Source organism: Orycteropus afer, unplaced genomic scaffold (genome assembly GCF_000298275.1).
Source record: "Orycteropus afer afer isolate SDZICR_OR568_19922 unplaced genomic scaffold, OryAfe1.0 scaffold00047, whole genome shotgun sequence".
NCBI classification, from domain to species: domain Eukaryota; kingdom Metazoa; phylum Chordata; class Mammalia; order Tubulidentata; family Orycteropodidae; genus Orycteropus; species Orycteropus afer.
The window spans coordinates 13913925-13935571 of record NW_006921634.1 but is presented as its reverse complement, the minus strand read 5'-3'; the positions used below and the strand labels follow the sequence as shown (position 1 = coordinate 13935571).

Here is a 21647-nt window from a genome sequence, read left to right as displayed (position 1 = left end):
CCAGCCTTCTGGTTAGCAGTCAAGTGCCTTAGGCACTATGCTACCAGAACGGCCGGTGGGTTTGAACCGCCAGCCTTGGGTGTGGCAGCTGACTGCCTGAGGCCCTGAGGCCATCCCCGGGGGCATCATGTTTATTTATCCCATATTAAATCCATTATGCTATTTCTCCCCCATTAGAAATCTTCTCTCTGTATTTTTTTTTTTTTTTTGCCAGTTGGTTAATTTATCAGTGTTTAATCTTAAAAATTTACTTTCTATTATGCTCTCCCATTTTTTTAAACATATGTTGCAACAGCTTTGCAATATAGATAACATTCCAGAAAACATTGCTTTACTTTTTCATTCCATTGTGCTAATTTGTCAGTCTGGTGATAATCCCTTTCATTTTCTATCAAATCTGTTTCCTTCTTCCTCTTCTCCTTCTTCTTCATTTTGTATCTCTATCAATTACTCATCAATTCCTGCTTTTCATACAACATATGTCTAATAATCTAACATTAGACATAACTTATACAAATGTTGTATTCTTTGTTAAATAAATTAAAAAATAAATGCTTGAAGGAATCTGAACTGAACTTAAATATAGGTAAGGTTATATATGCTTATTGTAAATTCCCAACTGTTCACAGAAAGAATGAAGTGACTGTATTGACATAGGAAAAAGTGGATGCAATTGGAGAATTTTTCCTAATAGTGATTACTCTCTGAGTCTCAAAGAAACATGTTTTCAAACAATATTTCTCTGTTGTAATGTAGTTTATTTTTCCTTCAAGTGAAGGAAAAATAAGAAGGAAGGTCATATAAAAGGAAGAAAAATTTAAGAAAATAGATGCAGTGTCTTCCATTACGTATGATAAGAATTATTCACAGTAGAAACAAATTGAGACCTATTACTACAATCTTGAAATAAATAAGACTTCCACAAAAATGGAAAGATAAAAATTGTTTGACAAACAAGCATTCTGAAATCTGTTTCCAGTTGTTAATTCTAAGGTCTTCACAAATTTTTTAGACAAAAATAAGTAGACCTTTGGCACAATCTCCCTTTTTCTCTCTCTGTCTTTTCCTCTCTCTCTGTATCTCCACTTCTGTCTCCATCTCCGTCTTCCTCGGTCAACTCTCTTTCCTACTGATGCTGGTCACTCTTAAATTATATAGTATTTTAGGAAAATTAAGTTGAGGTACAAAGTGATGCTCCTCACAAATTGTACAATTCAAATAAAATAAATATAATTAGTTGTGTGTTGGCAAAAGGACATATAATTAATCTGACCATAGTTTACTATTCTGTTTCCCAAATGCCATGAAATACTTACCGATTGCCATGAATTTTATGAGCAAGCTCTCAAATAGCAAAAAATAAAAACAGAATAAATAAATTACAGTTTTGTTCTGAAACTCAAAAAAAAAAAAAAAATACTATTTCTTAGCAATGTTTTTGCTTCAGTGTGGCAAACAACACCATAAACAACCAAGTTCCCAGCTTATCTTCCCAAACAAGATGCACACTGGTATTCAGTTCACTCAACTCTGACACTCCAAAAAATTTTGAAAAGTTTCTACTCTCTCAGTTTATCACTTTATTTGTGCTGTAGACAATATATTCTTCACTGGTGGCAGGCAGAGACATAAACACGACAAGTCAACAGCTAGAATGGCAATAAAACAATGTTGTCATCAGAGCTCAGTCTTCTGTCCAATGGCATTTAGAGCATATGACCTTTACTTACTCATCTGATATTCTGATACATATCAAGAAAACCATGCATATTTCACTTGATATGTTCTCCAGTCAATACAGTGTCTAAAAGAATGAGCATACAGTCAAAGAGAACAGCAGCAATATAGAATATGGGATCCTACTGTACCTGGTGAATGAGGCGGAGGAGAGCACATCAGAACAACCCCCTGGCCTTCCCTCACAGAGACTGCACTTCTTGTCCGGCCACTAAAATTTCCCAGATCTGTCAACATAATACAGCATTTAGATGGAAGGCAAAAAAATGAGTTGAAAGAATCACTACTATTGTAACTTGCACTTATTTTTCACCCATTATCCTCACAAGGTTTCTTTTTGCTTCTTACATGGTGACAGGAGGGCCTTACAAATAAATCTATTATCCTCCAGTATTAAATAACATGATTTTCATATTAAATGCACACTCCTTGTTCCATTTATATTGCATGCCGGTTGTCAGTGTAGGAAGAAATTAGACAATACCTTAGTCACAACAAATTAAGCAGTTTTTATTTCTTTGTAACATTTCCTACACATTTGATTTTTATCCTACCAGTAACACCCATTTATCTACAGTGAGAAGAGCTATGAAGGTGGTTAAAAGTGTCTGGTGTCCAGCCTGCTCCCTCATTATAGAAATGGTGTGTAAAACCGAGTGTGAATTTGCCAAATTAGAGAGGCTTGTGAGCTCTAACAAAATATAATGAGGATATAAAGTGCTATTTTTCTATAAATGTGAGTGAAAAGTCATATTACTTTTATTTTATGGAAGCTTAGAATGGACTGTACAAATTAATTATATTCATCCATTTTGATTACACTGGGAATATTACAGCTATCAGAACACTCATTCATTTGTATGAGGGATTACATCAGCAAGATTCAGTTCTCTTTCCTTAAATGATGTTGCATTTGGAAAGTTTTGAAACATTTTCTAAAAAGAGAGAGGTCCAAATATAAATGATGGAAAATTTTATTTATTTCTATTATTGTTTATTAATTCCTTCATATCTCAGTACATATGTCTGTGGGTTGACAGAGGACATGATTTAAAGAATAGTTTGTTACAGATAGTAAGTGTTCAATATTTTTATAATTTAACATTGTCCCAGAATTCCAGGTCTATAATCATGTTTCCATGGTGAGGAATGTATCTAAGATAATTTTTAAAAATTTTTTACTTATTTCAAGAATAAATAGTATATTTCATACCCATCGAGTAGATTTGGACTAATAGTAACCCCTCCTTGGGTTTTCAAGGTGGTATCTCTACGGAAGTAGATTTCCCAGTCTTCCTTCTGAGGAGTGGCTGGTGGGTTTGAACCACCAGTCTTCTGGTTAGCAGTCAAATGCTTTAGGCACTAAGCCACCAGAGCTCCTTGTATAAGTAGACTTATATATTTAATGTTTATTAATGTGATAAATCATTAAACTCTCAAGGAATGACAATGAAGGAAATAAATCTTTAATATCTTAAAATGCGTCCTATACCTTACTTCTTTTGAAAGATGGACAAGAATTTGCTTATTTGTTAAACTGAAAATCACATAATCTTAAATGCATCCAAAATCATGAAGGACTAATAAACATTGAAAACATGATGCCAATAAACACTTAAACTAATATCACTGTTTAAGAAAAAATTAAAGATTTACACATAGTTTCTATTTTTGTTGTAAATAATTAGCTATCCACCAAGTGGCAAGAAAAAGAGAAAGATAACGTGTTACTTAAACATTGCATTTACTGAACAAGTATAGAAAAAAATAAATAAATAAGTCTGTTCATATTCAACTATATGTGACTTATGACTTTAAGTTCATATGCATTGATCCTTAGAGCTAGAGACCATTTTTCTTTTCCCAACAAATGATTTCACTAAGAAAACAAAGAATGGAAATGTTTCCAATTAGACTTATTTTGACTCTACTAGAAACAGAATGCAGGAATCACATAATGACACAGTGGTTTCTGGTAAGACTGGAATATCTCCACAAGGATTTAGCAATTTTAAACTTTCATCTCTTCATCCATATTTTATTTATAAATCTGGGAGGCTAGTTGGTTATCAATTTATATAACTAAAATTCTTAAATGATTTTTAGAAAGCATATATGTATCCTCCAATATGTTTATTACATTTATAGTGTATCTTGATATTTTGATCAATTTATCATATTTAAGAGAGATTATCTTAATGGAATTTAGGCATAAATGAATGTCTGTTTTTGAGAAGTTGAAGTACATGCATGACCTATAAATTAGACACAAAAAAAGAAATAATAATAATTAGAGAATAATGATGCTTCGAATTGTGTTTTGAGATCACAGTGACCCAAAAGATAACATTCAGCTGTAATTGCTTTATTTCATATAAACTATTAACACAAGTACAATTCAGTATTTCCTCATGGAATTGTCTCTGTATCATTATTTCTTTAGAGAACTATAGCATCAGCAACAAAAGATAAATGGATATTTTCAATTGTGAATATACTCTTTACTTTTCTTTCCATAAAGACATATAGGGAGATGCTCTGCCCTTTTATGGAGAATGTACTTTTCTCATTTAATTCCTTTCTCTTAGAAAAAATAAGTGAAAAATTGTTGTTGTTATTGTTGTTATGTGCCATCGAGTCAGACCAGACTCATTGAGACCCCTCCTTGGGTTTCCCAGGTGGTATCACTACAAAAGTAGATTTCCCAACCTTCCTTCTGAGGAGTGGTTGGTGGGTTTGAACCTCCAGCCTTCTGGTTAGCAGTCAAGTGCCTTAGGGACTACACTACCAGAGCTCCTAAAGGATTATTACATGTAATGTAAGTGTGATCCCTATGCTAGGAAAGATTCAAGTTCATCTAAGGCAGGATAATTTATGTGAAAAAATTCTTGGACTGGAGATGGGGGTTAGAGTGAACAGTCTGAATAAAAATTCAGTTGGTGATCTGTATTCTATTGTGAGCAAAAATCAGTTACTTTATTTGGAGGGATTCATTAGTGAACTGGGAAATCATTCAATGGATGTGCATGCAGTTTGGTGTTTATCACATTATTTAAAAGATTATAAATTCTGTATACCAACTAGAGAAATGAAAAGAACAAGAACATTTATGAATGAGGGCTTTGATTTATTTTATTGCAATTTATACAAAGACTAAATACATATCTGACTAATAGCGACCCCTTCTTAGGTTTCTGAAGTGGTACCATTGCCCAACCTTCCTTCTGAGGAGTGCCTGGTGGGTTTGAACTGCCAGCCTTCAGGTTAGCTGTCAAGTGCCATAGGCACTATGCCACCAGAGCTCCTTATATCTATACATATAGTATATATTTTACTCTAAGGGGAAAAAAATATAAGTAAAAATTAAAATCTTATTAAAAAGCTCCAAATATTACATTCAACTTATTAACTGAAACAAGCCTTTTTTGAATGTACCATAGAGTATATTTCTCAAGCTGAAAAAAGTGAAGAAAAAGTTCAAACCTTGAGTTGCAATATTGAAAGATTCTATGGGCAAAATATTGAATGACTCAGGAATCAGCAAAAGAAGATGGAAGGAATAGAGAGTCACTGTACCAAAAAGAATTGGTTGATGTTTACATATTTCAGGAGATGCCCCATGATCAAGAATCAATGATATTAAAGGAAGAGGTCAAACCTGCACAGAAGGAATTGGTGAGAAACAACGTTCCAGGAAATGACGAAATATCCATTAAGATATTTCAACAAAAGGATTTCGTGCTGGAGGCACTTACTCATCTATGCCAAGAAATTTGGAAGATAGCTCCCTGGCCAACTGACTGGAAGACAGCCATATTTGCTCTCATTCTAAAGAAATATGTTCCAAAAGAATGAGGGAAATTATCAAACAATATCATTACTATCACATGCAAGTAAAAGTTTTCTTAAGATAATTCAAAAATGGTTGCAGCATTATATTGACAAGGACCTTCTAGAAATGCAAGCTGAATTCAGCAAAGGACATGGAATGAGGAATATCATTGCTGATGTCAGACGGATCTTGGCTGAAAACAAAGAATACCAGAGATATGTTTACTTGTATTTTATTGACTGTGCAAAAATATTTGACTGCATGGATCATAACAAAGCATGGATAACATTGAGAAGAATAGGAATTCCAAAACACTTAATTGTGTTCATGAGGAACCTATACATAGACCAAGAGGCTGTTGTCCAAACAGATCAAGGGGGTACTGATTGGTTTAAAATCAAGAAGGGTGTGTGTCAGGGCTGTATCCTTTCACCATACTTATTCAGCCTGTATGCTGACAAGTAATCCAAGAAGTTGGACTATATGAAGAAGAATGTGGCATCAGGATTGGAGGAAGACTCATTGACAACCTGCAATATGCAGATGACACAAACTTTCTTGCTGAAAGTGATGACTTGAAGCCCTTACTGATGAAAATTAAAGACCACAGTTGACAGTATGGATTGCCCTCAACATAAAGAAAATGAAAATCCTCACAACTGGACCAATAAACAGCATCATGATGAATGGAGGGGGAAAAAAAAAAAAGATTGAAGCTGTCAAAGATTTCAAATTACTTTGTTCCACAATCAACACAAATGGGAGCAGCAGTCAAGATATAAGACAATGTACTGCATTGGGCAAATCTGCTACAAAAGACCTTTGTACAGTGCTAAAGAGCAAAGATGTCTCCTTGAAGACTAAGGTGTCCCTGACCCAAGCCATGGTATTTTCAATTGCCTCATATGCATGTGAAAGCTGGACAATGAATAAGGAATACAAAAGAAGAGTCGATGCTTTTGAGTTCTGATGTTGGTGAAGAATACTGAAAGTGCCAAGGACTGCCAGAAGAATGAATAAATCTGTCCTGGAAGAAGTTCATCCATAATACTCCTTGGAAGTGAAAATGTCCAGACTTCATCTCACCTACTTTGGTCAGATTGTCAGAAGGGATCATTCCCTGGAGAAGAGTATAATGTTCGGGCTGTCAACAGAATGGATTGATACAATGATTGCAACAATGGGCTCATGTATAGCAAGGATTATGAGGCTGGTGCAGAACTGGCCAGTGTTTCCTTCTGTTGTACATAGGGTTGCTATAAGTCAGAGCCGACTTGATGGCTACTAACAACAATAAAAACATAGAACTCATGGGAAAGTAGACAAGTAATAGACTGGAGAAGAAAGTTTGTAAATATGAGTCAGGGGACCACAGCCTTTGCCTTTACTCTAACACTTTTTCTGAGTTAAGAGACTCATGTGAAGTTTAATAGTTGAGCTCCAACTAGAGGCATATTATAGAATTTTGGCACATTTGTATCCTAGAGCTATATAAAGATAAAGAGATATTGGATTGAAAACCTCATCTGATAAATAGAATGTATGTAGGGGATTTGTGATTAGTGATATATTGACCAGATATAAGACAAATAATTCCATGCATTCATGTAATTAATATTTATTCAATGCATACTGCACAAGGAACACTGCACTAGGCACTGGTGTTACAGAAAAATTGTAAAGAAAGCACATAGATATGTAAACTAATCATATATACTTTGGCAATTGCCCACAACACCAGGTCTAAGGATACTACCACCAAATAGCATGTATAAGCCCAAAAGATCATAGCTTCACCTTGCTACAGCCACACTGATGAATTACCAATGCATATGGTGTGCATTTACCATATAGAAAGTCATAATATCTTCCTAAATATAGCAAACACACACACATGTGTGTGCATGCACACCCTTTGGGTGCCTTCCTTTTCACCTTCCTTTTTTCCTTTCTACTTTCCTTCTTTCATTCCCCACTTCATTCCAAAAAGTAAAGCAGCTTAAATATATCATATGAAAAATAAGTAGTTGCAGAATCCCAGATTAAAAAAAAAAAAAATAGTTAAGATGAAAAACTTTATTGGGTAGGTTAAGCATTCAGGATATATGCATATACTTTTAAATTATTGAAAGTTGGTGACAGATTTGATTCTTAAGTTTAATAGGGGCCAAAACAGAGATGGTGATAACCCCAGTCACAGGATTCATTGTTACTGTTGGATAAAAATATCCAGAAACTTAAGAGTAGCACAGTCTTACCTGATAATAAGATCTAAGGTCTCTTCAGGGATGTTTCATAAAGAAAACTCTGGGTAGTATAAGAGAGTTGAGCAACTTTCCATTTAGAAATGTTTCTGACACCCTGAGACTTCTTAAAATAGATATAGTGTGAGGTACACATACACACACCACATGCACACACACATACTCACACACGTGCATGCATGGACACAGAAACACAGTAGGATCTGAATTTTTTTTTTTTAATCTTAAACATTAAAATTATTTTAAAGTACTGGAGAGAAAGAGGATGCAAGAAACTAGAAGTAAGGAAAAGTGCATAAAGTGTTTTGGACCATGGTCTTATGACATTCGGTTTGTTATTTGAGGGAAGAATAAATTTCACACTCTTAATAATGAAAGGAACTCTGCTGGTGTACTAGGTGAGACATCTGGCTGCTAACCATAAAGTCAGTGAGTGGTTCAAACCTTCCAGCTTCTCTGAGGAGGAAGTTGAGGCAATCTACTTCTGTAAAGATTTACAGCCTTGGAAATCCAATGGGGTATGTTATGAGTCAGAATCTACTCGATGGCAGTGGGTGTGGTTTTTGGGGTTTTTTTGGTGGCCTTTATGAATAGCCCGGAAACATTTTCCAATACACTGCAGGAGGACAAGTCACTTAGGTTGGAAGGCTCTCAAAATAGGACCAGGAAAGAGCTGCATCATCAGAGTAGAACCAACCTTAATGATATGGAGGATAAGGTAAAGTCTTCGAGACCTCCATTTGCTAATGTGGCACAACTCACATTGAGGAGGAAGAGCTGAAAACATCCCTTAATAATTGGAATATGGAATGTAAGAAACATGAATCTAGAAAAATTGGAAGTTATCAAAAATGAAATGGAGTGCATAAAGACTGATATCCTCGGCATTAGCGAGCTGAAATGGACTGGTTTTGGCCATTTGAATCAGATGATCATGTGGTCTACTATGCCGGAAATGATGATTTGAAGAGGAACGACATGGCATTCATCACAAAGGATGTTTCAAAATCTGTCCTGAAGTACAATCCTGTCAGTGATAGGATAATATTTATATGCCAACAAGGAAGAAGTTAATACAACTATCATTCAAATTTATGCACCAACTACCAAAGCCAAAGATGAGGAAATTGAAGATTTTTATCAGCTCCTGCAGTATGAAATTGAATGAACATGCAATCAGGATGTATTAATTATCACTGGTGACTGGAATACAAAAACTGGAAACAAAGAAGAATCACCAGTAGTTGGAAAATTTGGCCTTGGTTACAGAAATGATACTGGAAATGGCATGATAGAATTTTGCAAGATCAATGACTTATTCATTACAAATACCCTTTTCAACAACCCAAATGGTGAATATACATGTGGACTGCAACAGATGGAACACACAGGAATCAGATTGACTACATCTGTGGCAAGAGATGATGGAAAAGCTCAATATCCTCAGCCAAAACCAGGCCAGGAGCTGATTGTGGAACAGACCACCAACTGCTCATATGTAAGTTGAACTTGAAGACAATTAAAACAAGACCATGAGTGCCAAAATATGATCTTGAATATATCCCTCCTGAATTTAGAGACCATCTAAAGAATAGATTTGATGCATTGAACACCAGTGACCGAAAACCAGAAGAATTGTGGGATGACATCCAGAACATCATCCATGAAGAAAGCAAGAGGTCATTAAAAAGACAAGAAAAGAAGAAAAGACCAAAATGGATGACAGAAGAGACTCTGAAACTTGCCCTTCAGTGGAGAGTAGCTAAAGTAAATAGCAGAAATGACAAGATAAAAGAGCTGAACAGATTTCAAAGAGCAGCTCCAGCAGACAAAGACAATTTCTATAATGAAATGTGCAAAGACTTGGAGTGAGAAAACAAAAGGGAAGAACATGCTCAACTTTTCTCAAGCTGAAAGAACTGAGGAAAAATTTAAGCCTGGAGTTGTAATATTGAAAGATTCTATGAGCAAAATATTGAATGATACAGGAAACATCAAAAGAAGATGGAGGGAATACACAGTCACTGTACCAAAAAAGAACTGATAGATCTACATCCATTTCAGGAGGTGGCATATGATCAAAAACCAATGGTACTGAAGGAAGAAGTTGAAGCTGCATTGAAGGAATTGGCAAAAAACAAGGCTCCAGGAATTGACAGAATACACATGGAAATGTTTCAACAAACGGATGCCCCACTAGAGGCACTCATTTTGTTATACAAAGAGATTTGGAAAACAGCAATCTGGTCAACTGACTGGAAGAGATCCATACTTGTACCCATTCCAAAGAAAGGTGATCCCACAGAATGTGGAAATTAATGAACAATATCATTAATATCACACACAAGTAAGATCTTACTGAAATAATTCAAAAATGGTTACATCAGTATATTGACAGAGAATTTCCAGAGGTGCAGGCTGGATTCAGAAGAGAATGTGGAACAAGGGATATGATAGCTGCTGTCAGATGGATTCTGGCTCAAAGGAAAGAATACCAGAAAGATGTTTACTTGTGTTTTATTGACTATGCAAAGGCATTTGATTGTGTAGATGATAACAATTGTGGATGACATTGAGAAGTATGGGAATACCAGAACACTTGATTGTGCTCATGAGGAACCTGTACATTGACCAGGAGGCTGTTGTTTGAACAGAACAAGGGGACACTGTATGGTTTTAAATCAAGAAGAGAGTGTGTCAGGGTTGTATACTTTTCCCATACTTATTCAATCTGTATGCCAAACAAATAATCCAAGAATCTGGACTATATGAAGAAGAACGTGGCATCAAGATTAGAGGATGAATCATTAACAACCTGCGATATGCTGATGACACAACTTTGGTTGCTAAAAGTGAGGATATTTGAGGCATTACTGATGAAAATTGAAGAATACAGTCTGCAGTATGGATTACACTTCAATATAAAGAAAACAAAAATACTCACAACTGGACCTGTAAGCAGCATCACGATGAATGGAGAAAAAGATTGAAGTTGTCAAAGACTTCATATTGCTTGGCTCTACAATTGATGCCAATGGAAGTAGCAGTCAGAACATTTAGACAACACACAGCACTGGGCAAGTTGGCTGCAAGGGACTTCTTTCAAGTGATGAGGAGCAAAGATGTCTACTTGAGGACTTAGGTGTGCCTGACACAAGCCATGATATTTTTAATCGCCTCATATGCATGTGAGAGCTGGATGATGAATAAGGAAATGCATGCTTTTGAGTTGTGGTGCTGGTGAAGAATGCTGAAAGTACCATGGACTGCTGAAAGAATTAATAGGTCTGTCCTGGAGGAAGTGCAGTGAGAATGCTCCTTGGAAGCAAGAATGGCCAAACTTCATCTCACTTTGGTCATGTTGTCAGAAGGGACCATTCCCTGGAGAAGGATGTCATACTTGGAAAGGTGGAGGGTCAACGAAAGAGGGGAAGGCCCTCAACAGAATGGATTGACATAGTAGCTGGGACAATGGGCTCAAGTATAGTAAGAATCAGGGAGCTAGTGCGGGATGGGGCAGTGTTTTGTTCTGCTCTGTATAGGTTGCTATGAGTCGGATACGACTCCATGGCACCTAACAACAACAACAATCCTTTGCCTGAGCTTAAGTTCCTTAGTTTTACATGCATTCTAAGTAGTGACAACGGTAAGCTTGTGGGAGTTATGAGGTAGGGTGAGAGAATAGATGGAAATACTGTGTTCATTTTTAGCTGTACTTGGGTACACATTTATCTAGTAAATGGTCTTAGAAATTTTTAGAATATCAGTGTTCCAGCCATTCTCAACTAATTGTAAATTTAAAAATGTTGTGGATAAAAATATAATCATAATAAATTCTAACCTTTTACATGCAATTGGGATTTTGAATTGTTACAAAAAGTAAAATTATTGAAAAAGGCAAGTCATATTGGAAGAGGTGGCAGAAAGGAGTTTTATTTTGTTTCATTAATTGGTAATATTTGGTTATCAGATTTGTTATATGTAAAACTGAGGAATTTAGCTAGGTGCTCTTTCAAAAGGCCTTCATAGTCTTAAATTCTATGATTTCCATAAAAATGACTTACATTATTCGCTTGTCATTTGCTGAGGAACTTGGAAAGTGATTGCACATTAAAGTCTTTCAACATTTGTATTTGTTGTTGTTTTTCTTGTTATCAGGGTTATGCAGATAATTGTCAGGTTTTATTTATTTATTTATTTTTGGTCTATTGTAAATTGCCTGTAGTACAAATTAGTTGGACTTCATTCAAAATGTTCAAATATAAAGGGGAAATAAAAGGATATAGATGAGTAATAAATGCACTACGTACTAACATACTGATTCTGTGCCAGACATTCTGAAAGGTAGTTTACAGACATTAAAATATTCACAGTACAGCTGGAAATTACATCTTAGTTTCTCTGTTTTTAAAGATTACTAAACTTAACTGAAAAGCAAATGAATAACATTGCTTCAGTCACACAGTTAACAAGTCATAAATTAGCATATCAAACTCAGAGTCATTGCTTCTGTTTATAAAAAGTATATTAGGACAAACACAATTTAACATTTTGTAGACTAAATTGATTTTGGGAGCTCTGGTGGCATAGTTCCTAAGGTATTTGACTGCTAACCAGAAGGCTGGTGGTTCAAACCTCTCAGCCACTTCTCAGAAGAAAGACTGGGCAATCTATTTCTGTAGAGATACTGCCTTGGAAACCCAAGAAGGGGTCATTGTGAGTCAGACCTGACTTGATGGTGGTGAGTTTGGTTATTTTGGCTTAAAATTAATTTTAAAAATTTAGAAGTAACTTCATAAGGATCTCTTCTTGAAAATCCTGTAAATGATAATGTCTAACATATGAAACACATGGAGATAAGGATATTAGTGATGAATAGAAAAAGAAAAGTGTGTGTGTGTGTATATATATATATATATATATGTATTATATGGGAGCTTTGGTGGTTTAGTACCTAAGGCATTGGACTGCTAACCAGAAGGCTGGAGGTTCAAATCCACCAGCCACTCCTTAGAAGGAAGATTAGACAGTCTGCTTCTGTACAGATACCATCTCGGAAATCCAAGGAGGGGTCACTGGGTCACTATGAGTCAGATCAACTTGATGGCAATGCATTTGGTTTATATATAATTGTTTTGAGAGAGAGATAAATTGGCATCTCCAACCCATGATCTGCAAATATAGGCTGCTATACGATACTCTACAACAAGCAGGTTGTTAATAATATTTATTAAGATAAAAATTTGCCTGTTAGCTGGTACCTTGATTGAAAATCATAGAATCATGAGGATTTCAGGAGTCTTATTGGCAAGTGTGAATTTCTGAACCAATAATCAATCTATAAGCAGATAAGATAGGGCTTATTATCTTTATTTATTGACAAGGACACTGACATTCACTAAGATTAAGTGATGAGTATAAAAACTCATAGTCAGCAAGAATTTTGTCCTTCTAGATGACTAATTTAGTTATGGAACTAACATGTTTTTAATTTAGAGTTATTAGGATGATCAGAGTTTTGAATGTTTTCAATCAATGTAATTGTTTCTTTTAAACATTTTCTTATTACGCTGCATGAGGTAATTCTTCAATTCTTTTAAATGTTTGACATAAGTTATCTGTGAAAGAGTTATCATATCACCTTGTAAAAGTGTTAATTATTTAATAAAATTGGTCACTAGAGAATATTGGTTGATACCTAATTATAGGCATCTCAAAAATACACTCTTATCTATTACGCAAAGATAAGAATTGAATTAAGATACAGCTGGAGGTATGGTGAGTTAGCTTTCTCAGCATCTGCTTCCAGAGTTAAATGTACAAGAGCTAATTACAAGTTATAATTAAACTTTCTTCAGTCCCATTTTTTGTCTGGTTATATACAACAGGTCAGATGAATAATCTCCTGGTACAGCTTGACATTTTCACTTTACATATTATCAGACATGAATCATTCAGCCAGAGATTTCAATAATAAGGAAGGAACCAAAGCAAATCAGCTCATGTTATCCCTTGAAAGATAAAATTTTAACAACATTATAAATGATACAATAAATTGTAACTGCTTTCATTAAAAGATAAATTATCCACAGTGCATGATAAAACTATTTTTTAAGTTTTTTCTTGATATCTTGATGTGTGTTACAAAAAGCTACTTAAACAGCAAATAATATATATGGCAAAATTCTCTCAAATGTAATCATCATATATGTGTATTTAGTCAATGTGAAGATAGTCTATGGATGCTGGCAGAGGTTCTATAGAGTTGATTAAATTCTCGAGTTAAACACAATCAATTACATGAATAATTTTATTTATTTCCTTCTAAACTAATTTAACTCAAAATAGTCTTAATTCATAAATATCTTAGGAAATCTTTAAATTGAATACTTGAAAAACAAGACATAAGAGAGTATGTAAAGAGATTTTGAGTACTAAATAAATATACATAGAGATGTGGAAGTGCCATTTAATGAAACCTGACTAGTAATTTAGTACATAAAGTCATATGAATCACTGATCATTTCTTTGTCTCTCAAACTCTCAGATCTAACTACCCTCTTCATCTATTTTACATTTTATAATATTTTACTCTATGATTAATTCCTTGCCTACAACTACAAGTCCTTATCCCTTTCTCTTTCCATCTTATTCCCCTGGTACAATATCAGCCTTCATTAAGTTGAATCTGAATATTCTACTATGCTTTTGGGTAACTGAATGTGGATGGAGAAAAATCAACTATGATGACTACTTCCATGATCTTGGACTTTAGATAGATATTGTGACAACTGGAAATTCCTTTGACAATTATTTCACATCTACTCTCTTTCAAGACAACTTGTCCCTGCCCCCACTATTTCCTTCCTTGTTCAGTGAGAAAATAAAAACAATCAAAAGGCAACTTATATATATATCTTACCTATGGTAGATACTGAGATGTATGTCTTGGATCCCCTTTCAATGAAGGACTTGTTACCCTAACTGTTAGAAGTTCTGTTGACAAACAGCCTTCAGCTGACAAACACTCCAGGAGTAATTTCTGCTAAAGAAAGCCGTATCACCCAAGGATATCTTTCCTGGCTACACACAGACAAGGATTTATCACTGACTGAGGATAATGACCTGACCACCTTGCCCAATTCCAGGCATTATTGACAAGTCATTCTATCTTTAGAGCTCTTTAGTGAGTCAGCTGAGGTTAGTGCCTGTATTATGGCTTGAAATATCCCCCTGCCCATTCTTGTTTTCCATTGAGATTGATTCAGAGGGCACTTCTTAATAACCATCATCTGGACTAAACTCAGAGTCAGCTTCCTGGGGAAGCCAACTTATGGATCCACTCCAAGAGCTATCAATCTACCTGCATCTGGTCTTATCTTACCTCCCACCTTTTTACTTTGACTGAACCATCTATGCTCCAAAGGCCCACCTCCCTCTTCTACATCACCAATAGCAACCAGACATACTGGTATTTCTCCAGAAAGAAAATTATCTTTCTTGATCTCATTTCCTCCTCCTTGTACCACCACATTTTTGTTCTGCTTCTCTGCAACAAAACTTCCCTTTTTCCGTGAGGCTCTCAAATCAGTATCCCTACTACTCTGACAATATGCTATTTAATAAGTAATTCCTAAGTCCTCATCTACTTGACCTATAAGTAGTCTTTGACAGTTTGCCAGTTCCTTATTCTGAACACAATTCTCTTTGAATTCCTAATAATCCATCGACTTCTCTTCTTCAGTTTTATTAATATGCCTCCTCATCTTCCTGTTCTTTAAAAATTTAAGGACCCAAGGTTAGTCCTTGGACCTTTAATCTTCTCAATTTTATCTTCCAAAGTTATCTTATCTCTAGCCCTTAAATTTAAAAATCACATGTATTTTGAGGAATTACCATTTTTCCTGGATACTGTCATTGGGCTATAGACTCATATATACAAATGTGTGCTGACATTTCCATTTGAATATCTAATAGGCATTGCAAGCTTAGCATATCCTAATGGAGTTTTCAATTTCCACCCATCAACTTACCTTCCTTGTAACATTTTCCCATCAGAATAAATGATAATTCTATTATTTCATGCTGTAAGGCCAAAATCCCAAAAGTGATCTGATTCTCCTATATTTCTCTCACACCCTATATACAACTCATGGACAAATCCTATTATTTTATAATCTACCCCAAATCTAGGAGCTCTGGTAGCATAGTACCTAAGGGACTCGACTGCTAACCAGAAGGCTGACGGTTCCAACCCACCAACCACTCCTCGGAAGAAAGGTTGGGCACTTCCATAGTGATATTGCCTCGGAAACCCAAGGAGGGGTCTCTATGAGTCAGGTCTGACTTGATGGCACACAACAACAACCCAAAATCTAACAAATACTAATTATCTATACAGGTTTTACCCAGTTTCTTACCTAGACTGCTGTGGTAGTCACCCAACTGGTCTTCTTGTGCCCTATTTTGGACTGTTGTTAGAATAACAGCCAGTGATTCTTTTGAAACTTAGATTACATCCCCCAAATGACTTCAGTCGTAGTATAAAATCTAAACTACATACAGTGGTCTACTGGGCCCAGACCCTTTAGCTTTTGCTATATCTTCCATGTCACCTTCTACTGCACTCCTCTTACACTACTCCATTCTATCACACTAGCTAGCTTTCCTGCTTTTATTTCATTATTATTACTTGTTTTAATCGAATTTAGTAGGTGTTCTCCTGCCTTGGGATCTTTGTGTTTGTTGCTTCCTCCAACTACAACACGCTTTGCTCAAATATAACTGACTCTCCTCTTTACTTCCTTTGGGTCTTTATCTAAATGTCACCTTCATAGAGAGATATTCCCTAAACATCTTACTTAAAATTGAGACCCCACCATTACCATACACTCATTCCTATTTCCATTCTTTAATTAATATTTCTGGTTGGAACTTACCTTCCAACAAACTATCATTCATATCCTTGTCTTGCTTATTTACCATCTTTCCACCAGAAAGTAAGTTCTATGAGAGCACAGATTTTTGTTTGCATTGTTCATGGTAATATCTCCACATCCTTGCCCTGACTGTTGGCTCTGTCAAGAATACTCTGTTTCTAAATATTTACTCTATAACAAAAAGATGTCTCTAACATTGTTCAAGTATCTGCTAGAATGTCACCTTTACAGAAAGGACCTTTAATCACTAGATTCTTCCTTTCTTCCTCCCAATTTCTACTCTCCTTCTATGGATGCTTCCTCATTCATAACAATTACCACCATCTGACATATTATAAAATAATGAGTTTTAAAATTTATTTTCTTTTCTCCCAACTCATTAGAATGTAATCCCAGAAATAGGCACTTTGTTTTGTCACTGCCTAAAATAATGCCTAGTGCAGTAGGTACCAGATAATTAACAATCAAATAAATAAATGAACTAATAAAGCAATTGCATGTTTATCTCTAGTATTATTTATACTTGAGGAGTTCTAATATATAAATTTCTAAATCTTGAGCTATTTTACCAACTATTATGCCATTATATCTTTTCACTATTATAATATAAGATCTAAATCCTGACTCTGACAGAGTAAAAAATTATGTATTTTAATGCTATTTCCCAAGCAGAATTCTATTCAGGATTAAATTATTTTAATAGCACAACAAATAAAAATCTTAACTTTTCTACTATTTAGCTATGCAACTTGCAGCAAATGTTGAATCTTTCTGTGTTTGTCTCTTCATTTATAAATCAAAGAATTTTTTTCTTAAGAGAATCAAACTCACATGTAATATAAGGTAAAAATCATGGAGGGAACTAAGGTAAACTTGGATAGAGAACATCTCACATGAAAACATTTATATCTATTAAAACAACACCATATTAAGAGAATGAACAGACTTGCCTCAGACTGGGAGAAAGTATGTAAAAAACATACCTGATAAAAGATTTATCTGCAAAATAAAGAACTCTGAAATGCAAAAAAAGAAAAGAAAAGAAAAAAAAAGAAATGCAACCCTCTTACAAAACAGGCAAAATATTTGAGCAGATGCTTTGCTCAAGAAGATATACAGATGGCAAATAAGCATATGAAAAAGAAAATCTTCTCTATCATATGTTATGGAATTGCAAATTTAAATAACAGTGTAGACCCACAACACACCTATTAGAATGCATAAAATCTAAAACACTGGCAACACCAAATACTAAGGAGATATGGAGCAAAAAGAACTTTCTTTCACTGCTGGTTGGAATACAAAATGTTACCACTGCTTGGGAAGACAATCTAACAATTTCTTATGAAATTAAACACTGGCTTACCATATGGTACAGCAATTGCTTACCTAGGTATTAACTCGAGTCATTTGAAAACTTAAGTCCATGCAAAAGCTTGAACATACATGGTTATACAGCTTTATTTATAATTGCCAACAGTCAGAAGCAACCAAATTTCCTTTAATAGGTAAAAGGATAAACAAACTGTGGTGCATCCATACACTAGAATGTTACTCAGTGATAAAAAAGAAATGATCTATCAAGCTATGAAAGACATTGAGGGAGCTTAAATGCATATTACTAAGTGAAAGAACAGTCTGAAATACTACATATTGTTTGATTTCAACTATATGACATAAAGGAGAAGGCAAAATCATAGAGGAAATGAGGAAACCATAGAAGAAATCAGTGGTTTCCAGGAGAAGAGACAGATAGGAAGGTTGAATAGGTAGAGCACATCTACATGACAGTGAAACTATTCTGTGTGATGCTGTACTGTTGAAGACAGGACATTACGCATTAGTTAAAGCTCACAGAACAGTAAAACAAAGAAGTGAATCCTAATGTAAACTGTAGACTTCAGTTAATTATAATGTATCAATATTGGTACATCATTTGTAGTAAATGTACTACATTAATTCAAGATGTTAATAATAATTGCTACTCAGTTCCAGTAATAGCTATTAAACCAAAACCCTCTGCCATAAAGTTGGTTTCCAAGGCTACAAATCTTTACAGAAGCAGAATGCCTCATATTTGTCCCAAGGAGCGGCTGGTGGGTTGGAACTGCTAACCTTTTGGTTAGCAGCCAGATGCTTTAACCAGTGTGTCATCAGAACTCTTTAGGAATATTCTTTCAAAAAATAAATAATTGTACATTGAAAATAGATTCTGAGCAATAGGTTGGAGGAGGAGGGTATATAGAAACCACTTTCTGTGCAATTTTTCTGTATACCTAAAACTTTTCTAAGAAATAGAGTCAAATAAAGTCTGAATGTGTGTGTGTCAGTGTGTGTGTGGGTGTGTGTGGATGAATGCACAAACAAGAGGCCGATGGAAACACTTTTGTGGCCAGATTTAGCTCAAAACAATAAAACTTAACTCACTGACATCAAGTCTATTCAGACTCATAGCAAATCCTATAGGGTTTCAAAAGGCTATAAATCTCTACAAAAGTACACTGTGTCATCTTTCTCCTACAGAACAGCTGGTGGGTTCCAACCAGTAATCTTCTGGTTAACAGCCAAATGCCTTAACCACTGCACCACCAGAGACCCTTGGATTTAGCTTAAAGAGGAGCAGCTTTCCATACCTGAAATAGATGATCTCAAAAATGCTGAACATTCCATGATTTTAACTGTCAGCCTGTGGTTCTAACTCCAACCTATTGCTCAGAATCTATTTTCAATGTACAATTATATATTTTTTTTTGAAAGAATATTCCTAAAGAGTTCTGATGACACACTGGTTAAAGCATCTGGCTGCTAACCAAAAGGTTAGCAGTTCCGACCCACCAGCCGCTCCTTGGGACAAATATGAGGCATTCTGCTTCTGTAAAGATTTGTAGCCTTGGAAACCAACTTTATGGCAGAGGGTTTTGGTTTAATAGCTATTACTGGAACTGAGTAGCAAATGGAACAGATTTTGCAATTTGATATTGGCATTTTGATAGTGGACTTGGTGAACAGAAATAGGAAAACAATGTTTATTAGCATAAAAATGTATACTACTGTATATTACTTATTTCCAAGGCTACATTATATTACAGTTTTATGATGACTCCAAAAGACTAGAGAGAAAGTCAGAATGCAATAATAGCACCTCCTAGCAGCCAGATAAGGCTGTGTACCTCAAAGAAGCATAGCAGAAATTAACCTCCACAGAAGTGTTAGCTGATTTTGTGTGAACTAGGAGCTCTGGTAGCATAGTGCCTAAGGCACTTGACTGCTCACCAGAAAGCTGGCGGTTCAAACCCACCAGCCACTTCTCGGAAGGAAGGTTGGGCAATCCTACTTCCGTAGTGATACTGCCTCGGAAACCCAAGGAGGGGTCGCTATGAGTCGGGGCTGACTCGAGGGCAAACAACAACAACAACAACAAGTGTATGTAGCTCTGACTGATCTTAATAATCAAATTTATGTGTATTAGTGTATAGACTTTTGAGTCACTGCTGTGTTTTTATATTTAGTAATTATGTTGATCACTAGAAATTTCAGTTATTTCATTGTCTACTATGAACTCCTCTCTGCTACATGTGTTTACACTTCTCCACAAAATTTTTAACGACATAGCCCCAACTTACACTACTTAGAACAGCTCCTCGAGATGATTCAATTATTTATTTTCCGCACAAACTAATGAAAACAAACAAACAAAAAAAAACAAACAAACTCACTGCCTTTGAGTTGATTTGACTCATAGAAATCCCTCCTTGGGTTTCCAAGGAGGTATCTCTATGGAATCAGATTGCCCAATTTTCCTTCCCAGGAGTGGCTGGTGGGTTTTAACTGCCAGCCTTCTGGTTAGCAGTCAAATACCTTAGGCACTACACCAAACAAGTGGTAAGTAACTATTTTTTTTTTTTTTACTCTGAGTTTAGAATTATACTTTTCAATCTCCGAATTGCATATTTTAGCAAAATAGTAAGCTTTCTCCTCCCAAATTCAACCAATACCAAATTGCATGGAAATCTCTGTAGTGGTAGTTACTTTTTATTTTTTTCTTAATTTTTAATAGAATTTGCTTTATTAACTAACATGTATGTTTGAAAGATCTGCTTTGGCAAAACTGTTTTCAACTATTGCACATGCTGCAAAGCACTTAGGACCATCCTGGACCCTGATCACATGCTTTAAGAAGTAAATTGTGTTTTTCTTTGTTCCCTCCACTCATTTGCTATTGTATCATAAAATTAGGTCCCAGATTTGCAGATTTGCATTTTTAAAGATTTTTACATGATGTAACTTCAGTAGTTCTAACTAAATAATGCACATCCTTTTTAAGTTAAAAAAAAAAAAAAATCTTAGGAACTGGTTTCATTTCAAAACTCAGCTGAATAGTGATCAATTTTCAACTTTTTAGATCTTGGCTAAAAATTTCACATCTTAGAGTAAATCTTGTCCTTGTCCTTTAACTGGTGTTTTCTTTCATATCACTTAATTAATTCAGATAATTTTAATTTGTGTTCTTCAAATAGGCTGAACTAAGGTATAAAGTGGCCTTTGTATAATTTTCTGATTGTTTGACAGTCAGTTTGCTGTGTGTAACAACTTTCATATTAGCATATCAATGGTGAGGAAAAAAAATTACATTTTATGTTAGGTAAGAATTCATACAATTGGCTGCGCGAGATACTCAGTAAGTATTATCTGAATGGATGTATGGGGTACATTTATCAAGGCAGAAGTTTACAAATGAACTGTGTAATAGTTGGAGTTGTGTGTCAACTTGGCTGGACCACAATTCTGAGTCATTTAAGCAGTTGTGATGTGGGTTATTCCCATGATGAGATTCGATGTATATGTTTTGAGCAGCCAATGCATTGAAAGGGAGTT

At 35.2% G+C, this 21647-nt stretch overlaps 1 protein-coding gene across 1 annotated transcript in view; it reads right to left on the bottom strand.

The window, feature by feature from the left end:
- The window catches only part of CNTN5 (contactin 5), a 799637-nt gene that overhangs the window by 557661 nt on the left and 220329 nt on the right, over window positions 1-21647 (bottom strand). Inside the window, exon 5 of the mRNA XM_007938106.1 lies at window positions 1869-1964. Within this exon, the coding sequence (XP_007936297.1) occupies window positions 1869-1964 (96 nt within the window). The remainder of the gene's footprint in view (window positions 1-1868; window positions 1965-21647) is intronic.